Consider the following 20,877-nt stretch of genomic DNA (forward strand, 5'->3'; position numbering starts at 1 on the left):
CATTTATGTGGATGGTCTCTGGTGCAGATCCGTCTATGCGGCCCACACTCTGAGCATTTATGTGGACGGTCTCTGGTGCGGATCCGTCTATGTTGTCCAAGCTCATCAGAGTGGAAGAAAGACCACGTGCAGCCTTCCCATTCACACACACAGAGCTTCTCCCCATGTGTTTACGCTGATGACTCACGAGGTGAGAGCACTTGGTTTAAGCTTTTCTGCTGTTTTCACAGAAGCAGACATCAGGCCTTGAAGCTGGACTCCCTAAGGGCATCATGTGGGATCCCGCGTCAATCATTCCGCCTGGTCGGTGGATGGGGAGGAGCACCTCGCACCATGCTCCAGTGAACTGTGACCCCCCCTTCACCACCTTCACCCTCATTCCGCCTGTATTCCTCAGCAGATAACATATAAGGCCTTGACATATTTGACACGTTGAGTGGCGGGTGGCTGATGAACTCCACCATTCCCAGAAGGCAATGCAGCATTGGTGTCAGCTGGGAGGCTGGCGCACAACCTGCCACTCATCTTCCGCTCCATGGTGGCCCAGGACTGACTCTGGACCAGAGGGGAGCCTAACCTGACGGGTGCCATCACAGGGCAGTATCCTAACACCACTACACCACCGGTCATTCAGCTCTTTATTAAACCAATCAGAAGATGCCTTAGGCAGGCAAGGAAGGACAGAGACACATCTTCACAGAGTGTGATCAAATATCCTGTAAGAGATGTCACCAGCAAGCCGGGCATAGTGGCATACACCTTTAATCCCAGCTCTCCGAAAGCAGAAAGCCGGGCATAGTGGCATACACCTTTAATCCCAGCTCTCCGAAAGCAGAAAGCATGGAACTCTCTATGAGTTTGATGTGAGCCCGGTCTACGTAGCTACATAGTGAGACACTGTCTCAAGACCAGAAACCCTAAACAAAAGCTGCAACCACCATTTTGGACGGTGCCTCTATACACTCAGCTACTGAAAAGGCTAAGGCAGGGGATTGCCTAAACCCGTCATTTCCAGACCAGACTGGGCAGCACAGTGAGAGCCCATCTTTAAGTAAGTAAACACAATAGCCTCGGCCTTGAGTGTCGTAACTATGACCACCGCTGGGCTACGTGCCTAACAATTGTTATTTTTTTTGGGGGGGGGGGGGGATGTTGGGACAGGAATTCACCGTGTGGCCCTGGTTGATCTGAAACTCGATGTGGACACCAGGCTGGCCTTGAACTCGCAGAGACCCGTCTGCCTCTGCCTCCCAAACCCTGGAATTAAACGAGTGCACTAGCACACCGAGATCACTTGCTACTTTTTCCTTTGGAAAAAGAAAAAACTTTACACAGCTCAGGCTGACCCAGAACAAGCTGTGCAGCCAGGGATGACTTGGGTTACTTTTCCTACGTGCACTTGCCCTGTGCAGCAATTACAGATGTGTACTGCCACGATCAGCCCTCCCTACAGAAACAAAACACATAAGAACCGGACAACGTGGGAGAGTTCAATGTCATTTCCAGATGAGTGGTTTTCATTGTCCTCTAATGTGCCAGTGATTTGCAATACTGTTAAGTTCTTTAATAAATCCCAACTGGGGCTGGAGAGATGGCTCAGTGGTTGAGAGCACTGGCTGCTTTTCCAGAGGTCCTGAGTTCAATTCCCAGCAACCACATGGTGGCTCACAAGCAACCATAATGAGATCTGGCGCCCTCTTCTGGCCTTTAGGCATACATGCAGACAGAACACTGTATACATAATAAATAAATCTTGTAGGCAAACAACAACAACAAAACCCAAGAGCAGAGCCGGGCGGTGGTGGCACACGCCTTTAATCCCAGCACTCGGGAGGCAGAGGCAGGCAGATCTCTGTGAGTTCGAGACCAGCCTGGTCTACAAGAGCTAGTTCCAGGACAGGCTCCAAAACCACAGAGAAACCCTGTCTCGAAAAACAAAACAAAACAAAACAAAAAAACAAAAACCAAAAAACCCAAAAGCAGTCAGTCCTCTTAACCGCTGAACCATTTCCCCAGGCTCTAAAGCTTTTAAAATATTTGCTGTTGTTGTCGTTGTTTTGTTTTTCCAGACAGTATTTCTCTGCAGTTTTGGAGCCTGTCCTGGAACTTACTTTTTAGACCACGTTGGCCTCGAACTCACAGAGATCCGCCTGCCTCTGTCTCCCGTGTGCTGGAATTAAAGGTTGTGCCACCACGCCCAGCTATAAACTGTTTAATAATTGAAGATGCTTCAATGCGTGGAAGTTCTTACCATGCAAGTCTGACAACCTGAGTTCAATCCTTGGACTCCGTGGTGGAAGAACACAAAACACACACACACACACACAGACACTTTAAAATTTTTAAACATAAAAATTTAAAAATCAAAACATGCTAACATTGACCAGTCATATCTCCACGCTTTCTTTCTAAGGAAGCAAAAGGGAAAGAGAACTGGTATATAGAGGGCAGGACCATTTTGACACATCTTTGAGGAACCTTCCTCAGCCTAAAAACACCTTCTCCCCTTCAGAACCAGGCGTGTCTACCGTCTGTGCAAACTCAAACAGCCTGGCCACCAAACTTCGGAGCAGGGTGGTGCTGTGTGGCTCGGCCTCCCAGCCACGCCTGGGGCTTGGCAAGTGCGCCGTGGTCATGATCAAGAGCTCCGGCGGAGACCAACGTATGGAACTCATTATCAGCTTTCCTGCCAAGCAGGGTCCACCCAGGCTGCCTCCCACACGGCTCCTTCTGTCCAGAAGGCCTTTTTCCCACCCAGTCTCCTTCTGCCTGGTTCCTAGCGGCTCGGGACCACCCAAACTCAGGTGCCACTTCTGCCATCGCCAGCCTCGTCCAGGAGTCCCCAGACATCATTGTGCTTCTCCTTCTAGCACTTGTTCCCTTTCTAAGGAGGCATTTCACAACTGGAACGTGTACGTCCCTTCGGGATCCATCGTCTAGAATTCTAACCCTTGAGTGGATGGCGTTAGGAGGCGGGACTTTTGGGGACGACTATGAGTGGGGAGCCCTTATGAATGACAGCACCCACAGCCAGTGGCTCACAACCTCCTGTAATTCTAGCTCCTGGGGAACAGACGCCCCACACGGTAAATACTCGCACGGACACATATACCTAAAGGACTAATAATGGAGGCTAGACGGGTGGCTCACCATTCAACACGTTTTCTGGTCTCCCAGAGTATCAGTTCCTCTCCAGGGACCCACGGCAGTTCCAGGGGGATTCAACATCCCTGGTGCCAGCAAGCGTCGGCGCTCATGAGCAAAGATACACACACATACATAATTAAAATGAAAACGAAAAGAAAAATAAGAACCTCAAGCCGGGCGGTGGTGTCGCACGCCTTTAATCCCAGCACTTGGGAGGCAGAGGCAGGCGGATTTCTGAGAGTTCGAGGCCAGCCTGGTCTACAAAGGGAGTTCCAGGACAGGCTCCAAAGCTACAGAGAAACCCTATCTCGGAAAAAAAAAAAAAAAAAAAAAAAAGAACCTCTTGGGGTTGTAGAGATGGCTCAGTGGTTAAGAGCACTGGCTGCTCTTTCAGAGGACCAGGGTTCAATTCCCAGCACCCACATGGGAGTTGACTGGGGTGAATCTCTGCAGGCAGAGAGGAACTGACCTACAAAGAGACTAACTGAAACTCAACTCAGCCCGATTTTATTGTGATTGGTGCTGGACAAAGTCTTCTAGAGTCTGGTCCACATCATTATTTTGGACATGTTTAAGTACAGCACAATTTTAGAAAAAATATTCAGGTACCAATTAACTCAGCCCCATGAGTACAATAAAGCTTAAGATGTGTTTACATTGAAGTTCTTAGCAAAGTACATGGCTTCATCCATAAGACGGTTTCTTATTGGCTTAGAAATAATGTTCAAGTTAGGTGGTGGTGGCGCACACCTTTAATCCCAGCACTCAGGAGGCAGAGGTAGGGGGATCTCTGAGTTGAGGCCAGCCTGGTTTACAGAGTGAGTTCCAGAACAGCTGAAGCTGTTACAAAGAGAAACCCTGTCTGGGGGCGGGGGGCACACAGAAAAAAGAGGGTTTTATGGTCTAAAAGCAATACTCAAGATTTGGGGGTGGCGTGAGATCAGTAAATTCTGGGTGATACGGCATGCCTGTCTCACCAGACAGCAAAGGGTCACCAGGTTATAAGGCGACACCGTTCCTGAAGTTACGGGAAGAGCAGCCGCACTCAGTCCATGGGAGGAGAGGTGAAGGTGAGCTGTGTTTGCCTTTCCTGGCCTCTCCAGGGCTCATCTGTGTGCACACGGCCTTGTTGCCCTCTTCAGCTGACAGCTGGCTGAGCCTCCAGTTCCAGCGGATCCAAGGCCCTCCTCTGACCTCCGCGGACACCCATCATGATGTCAGACATGTATGCAGGCCGGAGAAACGTCATACACACAAAATACGAATAAAAGAAAACCAACTTAAAAATTATAAAGAATTTAAATTAAAACGATAACAAGAGTAACAAATCTTTAAAGGGGAATGCAGAGAGACCTCATCCTCCTTCAGCTGAGTGAGGACAATGTAACGTGATCAGTTGGCAGATTTGGAAAGAACCCTCCCCGCAGAGCCCAGTCTCCCAGCCTCCAGAAATATAGGGCAGTTGTCCTTGGAGCACGCGGCCTCACTCGGCCCCAGCAGCCCTGGTTTCTGAGGGACTGTCCACACTGGGCTTACTTCCCCGAGGGATGGGCTCCCTCCCTAGTTCTTCCCTGTATTCTCACGGCCCACAGTTCATCAATAAAGCTTTGAGAGACCAGGTCCAGAGGAAGGATCCATACAGACTCTGAAGGGTGAGTCCTGCATACACAATGAGGACCGAGGGGACAGAGACCTGTCTTTTTCTGAGACGGGCAGAACACTGATAGCTTCCTGTACCAGCTAGAGGGAAACATGAACAATGATCTGCAGAGGAGAGACTCAGCCTTCCGTGGGCACTGAGCAGTGTCTGAGGACAATTTTGACTATAATGACTAGGTGGTGTCCCTGTCACACAGTGGGTAGAAGTCAGGGATACAGCTCATCATACAACATTGCCCAAGATAACTACAGAGAAAGAACCTACTGATTTTTTAAAATTTTTATTTATTTTGGTTTTTCGAGACAGGGTTTCTTTGTAGCTTTGGAGCCTGTCCTGGAACCAGCTCTTGTAGGCCAGGCTGGCCTCGAACTCACAGAGATCTGCCTGCCTCTGATTTTTAAAAAAACAAAACAAAACTGTATACTGTTTTCCCCTGTTTTGAGGCAGGGTTTCTCTATATAGTCTAAGCTGGCCCTGAACTGAACCTCCTGGCCTGGCCTCTCACATGCTAGGATTACAGGCGAGTACCGCCACGCTGGCTAGACTATACACTTTATATTTGGATATTTTTGGCTTTTTTGAGACAGCCTTTCATGTAGACTAGGCTAGCCAGAAACTCACTATGTAGCTGAGGTTAGCTTTAAATCCTTCATCCTCCTGCCTCTACCTACCGAGTGCTAAACATTTTTGACCATGCCAGCACTAGACTGCACACTTTGTTTTGTTTTTCGAGACATGTTTTCCCTGTGTAGCCCTGGCTGTCCAGGAACTCACGCTGTAGACCAGGCTGGCCTTGAACTCAGAGATCCTCCCGTCTCTGCCTTCCGAGTGCTGGGATTAAAAGTGTGTGCTGTCACCACCAACATTTTGGGGGAGGGGGTGAGTCCATGTGCGTGTGGAGGTCAGAGTCAATACCAGATTCTTTCCTCTAGTACTCTCTCATTATTTTAAACATTTATATTTATTTGTTTTTATTTTGTGTGTATGGGTGTTTCCCTGAATATTATTTGTTCACCATGTATGTGCAGTGCCTACAGAGGCCAGACGGGGGCACCAGATCCCTTGGAACCGGAGTTACAGACAGTGGTGAGCCGTCACGTGGGTGCAGGGAATTGAACCCTGGGTTCTCTGGAAGAGCAGCTGGTGCTCTTAACTACCAAGCTGCCTATCCAGCCCCTCCTCCTTACTGTTTAGGGCAGGTCTCTCACGGAATCTAAATCTCACCTATTGGCTAAACTGAATGGCTAGCAAACTCCCAGGATCCTCTTGCCTCCACCTCCCAGCTCTGTCTTTTTCTGTGGGGATTCAGACTCTGGGACAGGTCTTAGGTTTCTGTTGCTATAATTGGACACCAGAGCCATCAGTAGCTTGAGTTTTGCTTCTTCTTACAGCTCACAGTCTGTCATCCAGAGAAGGCAGGGCAGGAGCTGTTGCAGAGGCCACGGGAGAGTGCAGCTCACTGGCTTGCTCTCCATGACTTGCTCAGCCTCTCTCTCATAGCCCCCCAAGACCACCTTCCGTGGGGTGACACCATCACAGTGGGCTGGGCCCTCCCACATCAATCACCAATTAAGAAAATGCATGGCAGACTTGCCAACAGTCCAATCTCATGGAGGCGTTTTCTCAGCTGAGGCTCCCTCTTCCCAGATGACTCCAGCCTGTGTCACGTTGACGTGAACTTAGCCAGCACTGGGTGTAACTCAGTGGTTAAAGTGTTTGCCTAACACGCACAAAGACCTGGATTCAAGCTCCAGCACTGAAAAACAGCACACAAACTGGGACGTGTGTGTGTGTGTGTGTGTGTGTGTGTGTGTGTGTGCTGTTTTGTTTATGTTTCCCCTTTGGCTCCTGACTTAAGTACTAACTAAAAATTTCCAGCCTGATCCCAGAGACTGAGGGAAATTTTCCCATCTCTAAGCACAGATAAGCTGGGGAAACAGAAGCAATGATACTGGCCTGGCTAGAGGACTGGGCGAGGAGGAATTGGGGGGGAGCAGCAGTGTGCCACTGAGACAGTATAAGGAGTGGGGCCCCAGAATACAGGGAGAGATGGGCACACAGGGGAGACCTGAATGACCACCGCTGGCCCTGCGGGCCTGAGTGAGGCTCCACGCTGCCCCTGACGTGTGCACCACTATGGGTCATGGGCTCCTCCATTAATAACATATCCAGGTCCTAATCCTCAAGCCTGTGGCTGGAACATTATTTGGAAACAGGGTCTTATCATTTGTAATCAGGTTTGAATGAGAGCATGCTGGAGGAGGGTGGACTCTAACCTGTTTTCTTGTATCTTTATATAAAGATGAATTTATTTATTTATTTATTATTTTAAAGATATGTTAGCTGGCAGTGGTGGCACACCCCTTTAATCCCAGCACTCAGGAGGCGGATCAGGAAGTAGGCGGATCTCTGTGACTTCAAGGCCAGCCTGGTCTACAGAGCGAGTTCTAGGACAGGCTTCCAAGCTACACAGAGAAACCCTGTCTCAAAAAACAAAACAAAAAAAATCGTGAATATTTATTTTATGTGTCTGAGTGTTTGCCTGCATGTCGTCGTGTGCGCCATGTGCACTGACTGCCCTCGGAGACTGGAAGAGGGTGTGGGATGCCCTGAACCTGGAATTACAGATGGTTGTGAGCCCAATGAGGCGGATGCTATGAACTGAACCCGAGTCCTCAGCCAAACTAGCAAGTGCTCTTACCTGACACGCCACCTCTGCAGCCCCCGAGTGAACGTCTTTAGCCAGGTGGGGCACAAATGTAATGGCAGCCCTTGGGAGGTCATGTGTCTTGGGCAAGGAAGCTCATATCCCATCCTGTCCCATCCCATCCCATCATCACACCAGGCTCTATGCAGTGGTGTCACTGACCGCAGCTGGTACTGACCAGGATTGCGTGGGTAAGGTGTGTTAGAGTGACCCACTGAAAGTGCTCCTTTCCTGCCTTTAGAAGCCATTGTGCTACCCAGGTAGCTGCAGCAGGCTTTCTTTTGGGCCACCAAATGGCTCCCAAAGAAAGACACAGAGACTTAATATTAGTTATGAATCCTTGGCCTTAGCCTATGCCTGTCCCACCAGCTCTATAACTTAACCTGCTTCACTTCATCTATGTTTTGCCTCTGGCTTTCCTTTCCTTCTGTATGTCCTCCTGTGTCTGGTTGGCTGGTGGGGGCAGCTGGCTGGCTGGCCCTGGCATCTTCCTCTCTTTCTCCCCCATTCTCTCCTCTCCCAAGCCCAGATTCCTCCTCCTCCTCCTTATTCTCTCTGCCCACCAGCCACGTCTATCCTTCTCCTGCCTCGCTACTGACTGTTCAGCTTTTCATTAGACCAATTGGGTGCCCGAGGCAGGCAAGGTGTCTTTACATAATGAAGCAAAGGCAGCACAAACAAATGTAACACATCTTTACACAGTTAAAGTAATATTCCACAGCAGACAGGGGGAAGAGGAAGAGGAAGCCACTGTGCTTAGAGCACAGCTAAGGAGTAGGACCTCATTTTGGAGAGCCTGCTGAAATTATTTGGGGTTCTTCTGAATGGGAAAGGTATCTACTAGCCCCCTACTTCTTGTCTTATCCAGTTGCTATCAGTACGGGCACTGCTGATCTCAGCTGAAGATAAGCATGGATGTTTATTTTTTGTTTAGGGTTATAACGACATTATTCCATCTTTTTTTTTTATTTTCTTTTTTTCCTTTAATATGGGCCCTGGATTCTAACTCGGGTCCTCACATTTGCTCAGCATTTTACCAACTGAGCAGCTGTCTCCCCAGCACTAGGCTCCACTCTTTTTAAGAATAATAATGATAATAAAATTATATATAATATGTAAATAAAATATATAACTTTATTATCGTTATTATTTTGACAACTTGAATTCTTGTATTATAAAACTCAACATTATTGAAGTATCATTTACAGTGTCAGTTTACCCAGGCATGTAGGCATACACCTGCAGTCTGGAGAAGTGGAGGCATGAGGATCAGAAGGTCAGGGCCAATATAAAAAAATTCTAGGCTAAGCCAGGAGGTGGTGGCGCATGCCTTTAATCCCAGCACTTGGGAGGCAGAGGCAGGCGGATCTCTGTGAGTTCGAGGCCAGCCTGGTCTACAAGAGCTAGTTCTAGGACAGGCTCCAAAGCCACAGAGAAATCCTGTCTCGAAAAAAAAAAAAAAAATTCTAGGCTGATTAAGGCTATGTAAGAAAGACCCTGCTGGCAGGCAGTGGTGACACACAAGAGGCAGAGGCAGGCAGATCTGTGAGTTCGAGACCAGCCTGGTCTACAAGAGCTAGTTCCAGGATAGGCTCCAAAGCTACAGAGAAACCCTGTCTAGAAAAATAAACAAACAGCGGGCGGTGGTGGCGCACGCCTTTAATCCCAGCACTTGGGAGGCAGAGACAGGCGGATATCTGTGAGTTCGAGGCCAGCCTGGTCTACCAAGGGAGTTCCAGGACAGGCTCCAAAGCTACAGAGAAACCCTGTCTCGAAAAACCAAAAAAAAAAAAAAAAAAAGAAAAGAAAAAGAAAAATAAACAAACAAACAAAAAGAAAGACCCTGTCAGCCAGGTGGTGGTGGCACATGGCTTTAATCCCAGCACTCGGGAGGCAGAGGCAGGTGGATCTATGTGAGTTCAGTGTCAGATTGGTCGACAGAGCTAGTTCCAGGACAGCTAAGGATAAGAAACTCTGTCTAGAAAAAACAAGATCCCCCTGCAAAAAAAGATCCTGTCTCAAAAACAACACAAGAAGGCAAATGTATGGCATAAGCCTGTGATCCCAGCGCTTGGAAGGCTGCGGCAGGAGGATGAAGAGTTCTAGGCCAACACGGGCTACATATAGAGACTAAATCTCAAAACAAACACAAATCCTTACAATTAGAGGCACCACTCTAAATGCATAGTTGGGCAAGTCTTAACCAGTGCCTCCTTTTAGGAACTATAGGCACCCGCGAGTTTGCATGAACGGAAGTAAATTCCTCAGACAAGGGATTTGTCCAGTGATGTCAGCTTCCCATTTCAGCTCTAGACAAGACCAGGTTCCCTAGCGGGGGTAAATAGAGTCGCTAAGGAGGCAAAACCACACACACCAGCAGTGATTTTTCTCTATATGTCAGCAGCTCGGGAACTTTGCTAACTGCACCCGGGAGGGGTGTAAGGGCAAAGGTACCGGCGACATGACTGTGCCTGCGCACCTCTCCCGAGGCACGGGGCTCACCAAGGTGGGGGACAGAGGATGAGATTCTCTCCCAGCCTCTTCCCCATGCACCCGCTCACATCCTCCGTCCTTGTCCTCTCCTTTTCACGCTCCGCCCACGCGGAGTGGAGGGCTCAAGAGGGTTGTGTGTCCCTGGAAGGCTGGTTGGCCCCGCATCTGCTGCCCCGTGGGGGCGGGCAGAACTGCGGAGGCGTTGGAAGGGGCTGGACCTTTGGCCTTGGTCCTAGGGGGCGGTGCCGGGCGCGAACCGTCCCAGGTCCCTCCCAGGCGGGAACAGCACAGGCGGTGCCCGGGCAGCTGCGGAGCCATGGACGGCAGCGGGCCTTTCAGCTGCCCCATCTGCCTGGAACCACTCCGGGAGCCGGTGACACTGCCCTGCGGCCACAACTTCTGCCTCGCCTGCCTGGTTGCGCTCTGGCCACACCGGAGTGCGGGCAGTACTAGTGGTTCCGGAGGTCCGGCCCGCTGCCCTCTGTGCCAGGAGCCTTTCCCCGACGGCCTGCAGCTCCGCAAGAACCACACGTTGTCTGAGCTGCTGCAGCTCCGCCAGGGCTCGGGTCCAGGACCCATGTCCACCCCGGCTTCAGGCCCCGCCCGGGGCGCGACGCCCGAGCCCTCCGCGCCCAGCGCACCCCCTACGGCTCCGGAGCCATCGGCTCCCTGTGCACCCGAGCCCTGGTCGGCCGAAGAGCCGGTGCGCTGCGACGCGTGCCCCGAGGGCGCTGCCCTGCCCGCCGAGTTCTCCTGCCTCTCCTGCCTCGCCTCCTTTTGCTCTGCGCATCTGGCCCCGCACGAACGCAGCCCCGCGCTGCGCGGTCACCGCCTGGTGCCGCCGCTGCGCCGGCTGGAGGAGAGCCTGTGCCCTCGCCACCTGCGCCCGCTGGAGCACTACTGCCGCGTGGAGAGAGTGTGCCTGTGCGAGGCCTGTGCCGCTCAGGAGCATCGCGGCCACGAGCTGGTGCCGCTGGAGCAGGAGCGCGCGCTTCAGGAGGTGGGGCGTGGGCGCCTTGAACGGGCACGTGGAGATGGGTGACAGGCGGGGCAGGAGAGCCATTTAGTGTGCCCCCCCCGCTCTCCGCGGGCTGTGTCTTTTGTTCATTTTATTATTTTTGTGGATGTGTACGTGGAGATTAAGAAAACATCTTTGCGGAGTTAGTTCCCACCTTTACGTGGGTTTCATCTCTCTGACTCAACAGGCGCTGCCTTAGTTTCTCCTTGGTTCCCACCTTTACGTGGGTTTCATCTCTGACTCAACAGGCGCTGCCTTAGTTTCCTTCTCTAACTTGAGGATCTTTGCAACCCCTTCCGGTCTACAGTGTCTTTCTCTGGGGCTGGTGTGGAGGGAAGGGGAGTCAGAAGGGACGGCTGAGTAGATTAAAGAGTGATAAAGAGCCGAAAAGGAGGGTGTGTGTGAGAGAGAGAGAAAGAGACAGACAGAGACAGAGAGAGAAGCTGGGTCAGTGTGGGTGTAAAGCCAGAGGTATCTGGGTTAGGCCCTTGGAGCCGGTGGGGACCAGGAGCGGCTGCCTGCGGGCGTGGCCCCATGGCTGATGGAGCTCTTCTTGCTGGTCCCAATTCAGATTTGTCCTGGACTTAGTCAGCCACTGTGGATGGGTGTGGCAGGCACCAGGAGCACGATGGAGGTTGGGCTGGTCACACAGAACTTCTCTGTCCGAGTGTTCTGGGGCCGTTGGGAGCATGTGCCCAGTGTCCCACCACCTCCCACCCCCAGTTTCCTTTGGCCTCCATCCCAGTCTTAGCGCCTCTAGCTCTGGGATTTTCCGTCTCTCCGGCCTGGAGCTGTGACTCATAAGACCCAAGGGATTTGCCCGGAATCCCCAATTTTCAGAGCTGGATCGGGGGTGCAGGCTCCTTTGAAACTAATCCCCAGTGCTCCCCTCTAGTTCAGTCACACCCCAAACCTACTCTCTCAGTCTTTGCCTCTACCCCACCGGGGTGGAAATTCCAAATAAATAGAGAACCTTAGATAGCCCTATACTGCTTCTCTGATCAACAGGTAGTCAGAGGCACACAGCTTGCTTCCTTGCCAGGCATTTGGGAATGGCACAAACCTGAACCAGGGGTGAACTGGGCATATTTTGTCATTAGACACCAGGCTCACAAAGCTCCATCCACAGGCTGAGCAGTCCAAAGTCCTGAGTGCTGTGGATGACCGCATGGATGAACTGGGCGCCAGCATTGCTCAGACCCGCCGAACCGTGGCCCTCATCAAGGTCAGACCCCACGCTAACCCTCCTGGGCACCCCTGAAGCAGGCCCCTGAAATTGCACATAAACTTTTAGCTGGTAGCACCCTGATTGGGAACTGTTCATCCCTACTAAGCAGGAACACCCCGTTTCCAGAGACACGGCTCAAATCCAGAGCTTGGACTGGTCCTCTCAGTAGGACTTGGGGGGCAACACACAGTCAGGGAAGGAATCTGAAGCCAGGTTGGGTCTTTGCCTCCACTCTCCAATCCTGCAGAGTGCTGCCTTGGCAGAGCGGGAGAGGGTGAGCCAGATGTTTGCCGAGGCCACAGCCACCCTACAGAGTTTCCAGACCGAGGTGCTGGGGTTCATCGAGGAGGGAGAGGCCACGATGTTGGGCCGCTCCCAGGGTGACCTGCGGAGACAGGAGGAACAGCGCAGCCGCCTGAGCCGGGCGCGTCACAACCTCAGTCAGGTTCCAGAAGCTGACTCAGTCAGCTTTCTTCAGGTGAGGGTAGCTCCTGAGCCACAGGGGGAATCCAGGTGACAGGGGTGGGGGTTGAGAAATGAAGGCAGAGGCGATGGGTACCTGGCCTTCCAGGACAGTTGCTACCTTCCCCGGCTGGGAGAAGCTATGGCCGACAGAGCCTTAGGGGGCGTTTGTCTGGTACAGGAACTCCTGGCGCTACGGCTGGCCCTGGAGGAGGGGTGCGGCCCTGGCCCTGGGCCCCCCAGGGAACTCAACTTCACCAAGTCCTCCCAAGTGGTCAGAACATTGAGAGACATCCTGGTCTCAGCCTGTGCCAGCCAGTGGGAGCAGCTGCGGGGGCTGGGCAGCGATGAGGACGAGCTGCAGAAACATGGCTCAGAAGGTGGGTGCCCCTCCGAGATGACCCACACCCCTCCCCCAGATATACCATGTAGGCTCCCAGAATCCGGGAATGGAGGAGGGAAAGTGTCTAGCCTGGGGGAGGGGGCCATAACCCCGCCAGGAACTGGTCACCCCACACACACACAGGGGGCAGAGGGGATTCTTCTTGCTCGCCACGAACTTCAGAGAGGCCTTGCATGCAAGGAGGCAAGGTGGGGGGGGGGAGGGGGGGAACACGGGACACACACCAAGCAACACATGTGTGTGAGAACACGGTCCTATATGGGTGTGTCTGACACCATGTAGCAGGGGGCTTTGGGAGGTAGGGTGGAGGGAATTACAGCCACAGGTAGGGTGGGGCACTACCGAGGGTAGCCGCTCAGCCAGTCACGGGTATCAGGAGAGATGGCTTCCACACCGCTCCTTTCGGTCCAGCAGATGTGGAATCCCAGGACCCTGACAGCACCAGCCTGGTGGAGAGTGAGGCTCCCAGGGACTATTTCCTCAAGTGTAAGTAGCCCGCTCTCTGCTACCAAAGCGCCTCTGTTAGCTGCTAGGCTTCGGGAACACAGAGCTCGGGAAGCCCCTCCTTAATCTCTGGGATGAGCAAGGTCATCTCCGCGGGTGGTCCCCATTAGTGCTGGACAAGCTGTGTTTGGGGGAGGTGGGTCCCTGCAGGGAACTGTCCCATCGGAGCCTGACTGTGACCTGTGTCTCTCTCCCATCCGTGGGGTCCAGTCGCCTACATCGTGAACCTGGACAGCGACACGGCAGACAAGTTCCTGCAGCTGTTCGGAACGAAGGGTGTCAAGAGGGTATTATGTCCCATCAACTACCCGGAGTCGCCCACCCGCTTCACACACTGTGAGCAGGTGCTAGGAGAGGGGGCCCTGGACCGGGGCACCTACTACTGGGAGGTAGAGATCATCGAAGGATGGGTCAGTGTGGGCGTCATGGCTGAGGGTTTCTCTCCGCAAGAGCCCTATGACCGGGGCCGCCTTGGCCGAAATGCACTCTCCTGCTGTCTGCAGTGGAATGGGCGTGGCTTCTCGGTCTGGTTCTGCGGGCTGGAGGCCCCACTACCTCACGCTTTTTCACCTACGGTTGGGGTCTGCCTGGAGTACGCGGACCATGCCCTGGCCTTCTACGCCGTTCAGGACGGAAAACTGGGCCTTCTTCGGAGGCTTAAAGCCTCTAAGCCACGCCGCAGTGGTGCCCTGGCCTCCCCCACTGACCCTTTCCAGAGTCGCCTGGACAGCCACTTTTCAGGGCTCTTCAACCACAGGCTCAAGCCCGCCTTCTTCCTGGAGAGTGTGGACGCCCACCTGCAGATTGGGCCCCTCAAGAAATCATGCATATCCGTACTGAAGAGGAGGTGAGGTGGGCCTGTCTCATCCTGCAGTGAAGAAGGCGGCGCCAGCCTCAGAGATCCCCACTTCCAGAGGTCTCTGCTTTGTAGAACTAGACCTTCCACTTTTCAAGGCAGGGGTCCCTGGCCCCTTGCAGGACTTGTTTGGGGAGGAGAACTTCAGCTGGGACAACTCCAGACTGCCCCAGCCCTTCTTTTCCAGGTCTCGAGAACTACCTGGCACACAGTAGGTGCTCAATAAATGTGTGTGGCATGCACGACTCCCCTTTTCATGCCTCAGCCACCAGAGGTTCCTATGACTGACTTCTCAGCCTTCAAGATGTGGGACTAGGGGCAGGCAAGGTGGCTCTGCCTGTAAGAGGCTTGCCACCAAGCCTTCTGACCTGAATTCTGGAACACACATGGTAGAAGACAAAACTGACACGTCCGAATTGTCCCCTGACCTCTCACTGCCGCATGTCCTGGTGCATGGAGCACAAACACGGGCAGAAGCACATGCATGCACAGTAAATAAATAAAAACAAATGTGTAAGCCGAAATAGCAGGTGATGTGCTCACCACATAAGCGTTGAGGGGTCCTGAGTTCAAGCCCCAGAAAAGAATCACACTTGGCATGGCCACACTGGAGAGGTCGAGACGGGTAGGTTCCTGGCGCTTTGCTGGCCGCTAGCCTAGCCTAAGAGGTGAGCTTCAGGTAAGAAAGCAAGGAGGACATCAGCAGAGACACGACATCTGGAACCTTCCGTGCAAACAGGCACACACACCAAAGCAACAACCGAACAGAATGAGCAGGTGAGAGAGGGTAGACTCCCCTTGGCCCAGGAGGAGGGGGCTGATACAGGCTGTCCTTCAGCTGTACCCTGGCTCTTGACAGGGACAGTCAGAGGTGGCTTTTCCCAGAGTCCAGCTCCACAGTCAGCCCTGTTGCTCACATCAGCTTTGGATGGGGGAGGGTACCCTCTGTAGTATTTTTATCCTTGATGCCACTAGCCAACTCCGGGCCTACTTTGTGTGTGTTGTATCCAGAATTAAACGCAGAGGTCACACACCCAAAGCCAAGAGCTGAGCCGGATGCCTGGGTGTGGGCAAGAGAAATGGAAAGACAGACTACCTGGGCTTTTTACGCGCGCGCACACACACACCACATACATATACACACACACACATACACCCCATATACACATACATACACACACTTATATATACAGACACACACACAAACACACCTGGAAGGATCTTCATTCTCATACACAGGCACATGTGCACGCACGCACACACCTTGGCCCCTGCAGGGACTTGTCTGAGACCACCCAGGGTATGACTGGAATCGGGGGACATCTACAATAAGGGAGTCTATGTCCTCTGGAGCCCTGCCTCTCCGCACCATTATAGCCCTGCTCCAGTGCTCTGGGGACATCCTCCGGCCCTTGTGTCTCTCTGGCTGGTGGCCAGAGAGGCCCAGCGCCCTCCACCAGCCCAGAAACTCTGCCCTGTGTTGGATAACCTGGGGCTATAGAGAGCATCTGTGCTTCCAGGCCAGCTCCCTCTCCAGGTTCTTTGTAACCCTGGTGCACCCCAGAGACCAAGGGGCAGACAGAGAGGCCTCCCAGCAGCTATACAAGGTCAGACAGGACAATGGGTGCTTTCTGCAGCCAGACAGCAAGGCCCTACAAGTCCAGCCCCAGCAGCCTAAACTGCTAAAAATAACCCCTCCCACAGAAGCTGCCTGGCCCCAGCAACCAGGATGTTTTTTTTCCGGGTGGGGCCTCCCTGCTCCTGCTGCTTTGTGTTCCTAGGCCTGTTCCCATGGCAACCACAGGTCCCACAGAGCCCAGTACATCTAACTGCGGGGGACTGTCAGAAGTCTTCTCTTTTTACCTGCGAACAGCCTCCATCTTCCTCAGAGCCCTGGCATCCCAGGGCACCTGCGCTGTCTTCTCTCCTCCCCCAGCGGGGCATGTTGCACACCACATATTCCTGCTGCGGCAGCCCTCTGCTCGCCTGAGGGAGCGCAGAAAGCCCTGGCGTGCCTGGAATGTAAGTACGGCAGGCAAGGGCCTCACAGGCTGAAACTTCCCTGCTGGGATCAGGCTCCACCATCATGGCTGTGGTTTCAGCCACTCATAAGTATCTTGCTTGTAGAATGACTTTCAGTTTCCAGAGACTGTCACGGAAGCTTAAGTGACGGGATGGCTCAGTTGGTAAACGCTGTCAAACCCGATGACCTGAGTCTGATGTCCAGAACCCGCATGGTAGAAGAGGGACCAACTCCTGCAAACCTGCAAGCTGCTCTCTCTGATTCCCACACCTGGACTGTGGTTGGCATGCGTGCAGCCATGCTCATGTGTACACACGCAAATTAAATAAATTAATATAAAAAAGGGAAAGAGAGGGGGGCTGGAGAGATGGCTCAGTGGTTAAGAGCTTTGCCTGCTCTTCCAAAGGTCATGAGTTCAATTCCCAGCAACCACATGGTGGCTCACAACCATCTGTAACGAGGTCTGCTGTCCTCTTCTGGTCTGCAAACACACACAGATTGAATATTGTATACATAATAAATAAATATTTTAAAAAAAGGGAAAGAGAGAAGCTTCATCATCCCAAGTCCCCATGATACAGCTTTTATAGCTCAAAATGGAGGAGAGGGGGTGCTGGCTTGCCCACAACTGGCTGCATGGGCCGCTGAGAAGGCCTAGGGTTCAGACCACTCACACACCCCCTTCCAGTCTGGAATGTCACACACAGCTCTGCACTTCCTCCGAGACCTTAAGTGAATGCTAGGGTGAGTTAGTGTCTGCATGTGTGTATGCAGGCATGCATGTATGTTGTGTGTATCTGGGTGTATTTATGTCTGCCTGGTTGAATCCTTGTGTGGGGGTGGGTATATCTAGGTGTATCTAGCCCTGTGTGTGTGCGTGTTTCCGGCGTCTCTCCAGGAACAAGTAGGAAGAAATACAGCAACACGATGTGGCCACCACTGCCACACGGGCAGTGCGAGGGGGGTCTATCCTTTTGCCAGTCTTGCCAATGATTTAATCTGTTATAGTCAAAACTGCTTGAAGCCCAGAGTAGTAGTAGCTCACACCTGGACTCCAGTACTTGAGATGCTGGATATTAGATGCTTATGCCAACCTGGGCTATAGAGAAAGACCTCTTTTTTTTTCTTTTAGGTTTTTCAAGACAAGGTTTCTCTGTTTAGTCCTTGCTGTCCTGGAACGCACTCTGCAGATCAGGCTGGCCTCGAACTCACAGGGATCCCCTGCTTCTGCCTCCCAAGTGCTGGGATTAAAGATGTGCACCACCAGCACCTGCATGAGACCTTGACTTAAACAAAAACAAAAGGTTTCTTTAAAAACTTTTTATTTTTTAATGACAAGGTCTCATTCTGCAGCCCACATGATCTTTGGAATGAGCTATGTAGCCCCAGCTGGCCTCCAGTCCTGGAAGCCCTCCTGCCTCTGACTCCTAAGTTCTGGGACTGTAGGCATATACCACCGTTAAAAAGAGAAAAAAAACTAGAGGTTTATGGATCTGGCCTGTCACCTTTTATGAAGGAGAAAGCCCTGCTCAGGACACTCTCCACCCCATGATTTAGGCGAATAGCGCTGGGGATGACTCTCACATGCCTTAGCAACAAGAAGCCCTGAGTAGATCCCTAGCACCCCCCAAAAGGGAAAAAGAAAAAAAAAGTTTAAACAAAATATGTTCTCTGTGGGCTCCAGTTCCCACAGCCCCAGGACCTCGGCAGAGGTGCCGATGGGTCTGTGGTCTCAGAGGCTCCCGTTAGAGCCCCAGCTAGAAGCAGACAATGTGGAGGGGTGAAGGTTTGAGGCTGTAGCTGTGAACTCAATACAGTTCCCCGGAGCCAGGCAAGGAGCCAACCTCCGCGGAAGCTTTGTTTCTGTGGGAAAATGAGCTCCAGAGCGCAAACAAGCGGCCGAGAATGGGCTTGTGCCTCCCTTGCTCTTGGCAGCCGAGCACGGCCAGGTTCTGGCGCTCCAGGAGGGAAGAGGCCCACCGCCCTCCTCCTGCCCTTTTCCAGCGCAGCTTGTTTCCCCTCCTCCCAGAGGGAGCCTGGGAGTCTGCGCAGAGCCTGTGGCTAAGCTGTAGGGCCTGGCGGGAAGCTGGGTAGAGCTGGGTGCGGCTGAGGTTTGCATTGGGGGCCCAGGAAGGAAAATAACTCTTAGCCAGTCACTGTCCCGTCCAGCCCTCCAGCCAGCCCATATTTTCCAATTCAGTTGCAACAATAAGAAGACTCTGGAAGTTAAGGCCATTGCCTTTTTGTACAATCCCATCTTTTGGTGGATGCCTGAGACCCGCAGACAGAGCCCAGGAAGTGGCTCAGAGACAGAATGCTTACTTAGCGTGCAGGAAGTCAGAGATTGCATCCCTGGCACTAACTAACAAACAAACCCAAAGAGAAGATTGGAGAGATGGCTCTGCAGTCAAGAGCACTTGCTGTTTTTCCAGAGGGCACCTGTTCAGTTCCCAGGACCTACACTGTGGCTCACAGCCATAAGCAACTCCAGTTCTAGGGATCTGATGCTCCTTCTGGCCTCCTCCGGCACTGAGCACATGTGATACACAGACCTACATGCATACACATAAAATGAAAATAAATAAAGAGGAGAGAGAGAGAGAGAGAGAGAGAGAGGAGAGAGAGGGGGAGAGAGGTAGGAGAGAGAGGAGAGGAGAAAGAGAAGGGAGAGAGGAGAAAGAGAGAGGGGGAGAGAGGTAGAAGAGAGAGGAGAGGAGAGAGAGAGGAGAGAGAGGGGGAGAGAAAGGAGAGAGAGAGAGAGAGGAGAGAGAGAAGAGGAGGGAGAGAGAGAGAAAGAGGAGAAAGAGAGAGAGGAGAGAGAGACTGTAGACTTGGAATGCTGAACCTCATCCCTTCCCTAGCACGCTAGAAACAGCTAGGCAGAGCCAATGACATCAGAGACTCAGCGTTATATGTATTTTTTTTGTTTTGTTTTGTTTTTCGAGATAGGGTTTCTCTGTGGCTTTAGAGCCTGTCCTGGAACTAGCTCTGTAGACCAGGCTGGTCTTGAACTCACAGAGATCTGCCTGCCTCTGCCTCCTGAGTGCTGGGATTAAAGGCGTGCGCCACCATCACCCGGCCGAGCGTTATATGTATTGACATGGGCAGGAAACAATCTTTAATAGTTTACGTATTTTCCTTAATCCCCCCATCCCTTCCCTCCACCCACCACCCTTCTGCTTTGAGGTTTTTCTAGACAGGGTTTCTCTGGAACTCACTCTCTAGACCAGGCTGACCTCAAATTCAGAGATTCCCCTGCCTCTGCCTCCCCAGTGCTGAGATTAAAGGTGTGTGCCCGGCTGGAGAGATGGCTCAGGGGTTAAGAGCATTGCCTGTTCTTCCAAAGGTCCTGAGTTCAATTCCCAGCAACCACATGATGGCTCACAACCATCTGTAATGAGACCCTCTTCTGGCCTGCAGGCATCCATATAGACAGACTTTTGTATACATAATAAATAAATAAACATTTAAAAAAAAAAAATAAAAAAAAAAAAATAAAGGTGTGTGCCCCCACCGCCTGGCTACAGCTATAATTTGTAAGGTGAGGAAAAGGGGAGGTCTGAGTTAGAGTGGGTTAGGATGGGGAGGTATATCTTGATTGGGCGTGTTAATTAGGTGAGCCAAAGGGGGCTTTTGATTGCTGGACTTCAGTTCTAGGATGGGGAAGTATATCTCGATTGGGCGTGTTAGTTAGGTGAGCCAAAGGGGGCTTTTGATTGCTGGACTTCAGTTCTTTGGTGACTGAACCTTGGTAGTCAGCCTCAGGAGGAAGCAGTGTTCTAATAAAGGGAATAGACATTGGGGGCTAGCTTTAGAAATGTAACCCGTTTTGTAGCAAGGCAGCGGGAATTGGGGAAAAGGGCAAGGCTAGTGTCCCTTCATCGGGGGCTCATGCATGCTCAACAAACTCCTATCAAGTGACTTCGTTTTCTTTTCTTTTTTTTTTTTTTTTTTTTTTTTTTTTTTTTTTTTTTGAGACAGCGTTTCTCTCTCTGTAGCTTTGGAGCTGTCCTGGAACTCTCTCTGTAGACCAGGCTAGCCTTGAACTCACAGAGATCCACCTGTCTCTGTCTCCCGAGTACTGGGATTAAAGAAGTGCACCACCACCACCCAGCTGTATCTTAGTTTTCTATTGCCATGATAAAACAGCTTGACTAAGGGAGCTTTATTAGAAAGTTCCAGTGGGATGAGCCCATTGCCATCGCTGTGGGAAGCATGGCGGCAGGGACGGCTGAGAGCTCACATCCTGAGCACCAAGCAGAGAGCAAACTGGAGAGTGTGAGCCTTTGAGTGCTCAAATGCCACCTTTAGTCACATATTTCCAGCGAGGCCACCCCTCCTAAACTGCCCAAATGGCACCGCCAACCGCAGACCAA

At 52.0% G+C, this 20,877-nt stretch overlaps 1 protein-coding gene across 1 annotated transcript; it reads left to right on the forward strand.

Moving 5' to 3' along the window:
- The first annotated feature begins 10,271 nt into the window (after positions 1–10,271).
- On the forward strand, positions 10,272–16,842 carry Trim47 (tripartite motif containing 47). Its single transcript, XM_041635532.1, has 6 exons — positions 10,272–11,007; positions 12,155–12,250; positions 12,501–12,731; positions 12,897–13,095; positions 13,533–13,604; positions 13,833–16,842. Exons 1-6 carry the CDS (start codon positions 10,324–10,326, stop codon positions 14,471–14,473), a joined length of 1,923 nt encoding a protein of 640 aa, XP_041491466.1. The 5' UTR covers positions 10,272–10,323; the 3' UTR covers positions 14,474–16,842.
- Positions 16,843–20,877: the final 4,035 nt, after the last annotated feature.

This window comes from Microtus oregoni, unplaced genomic scaffold (assembly GCF_018167655.1).
Source record: "Microtus oregoni isolate MIOR12 unplaced genomic scaffold, Mior012 000048F_ref0000485, whole genome shotgun sequence".
Classification (NCBI taxonomy): domain Eukaryota; kingdom Metazoa; phylum Chordata; class Mammalia; order Rodentia; family Cricetidae; genus Microtus; species Microtus oregoni.

Excerpts from the sequence above, each read along its gene's own strand:
- Trim47 (XM_041635532.1), top strand. The coding sequence starts at position 10,324 with ATGGACGGCAGCGGGCCTTTCAGCTGCCCCATCTGCCTGGAACCACTC. Across the intron at positions 12,251-12,500 it reads GAACCGTGGCCCTCATCAAG|AGTGCTGCCTTGGCAGAGCG; the intron begins GTCAGACCCCAC and ends CCAATCCTGCAG. Across the intron at positions 13,605-13,832 it reads CAGGGACTATTTCCTCAAGT|TCGCCTACATCGTGAACCTG; the intron begins GTAAGTAGCCCG and ends CGTGGGGTCCAG.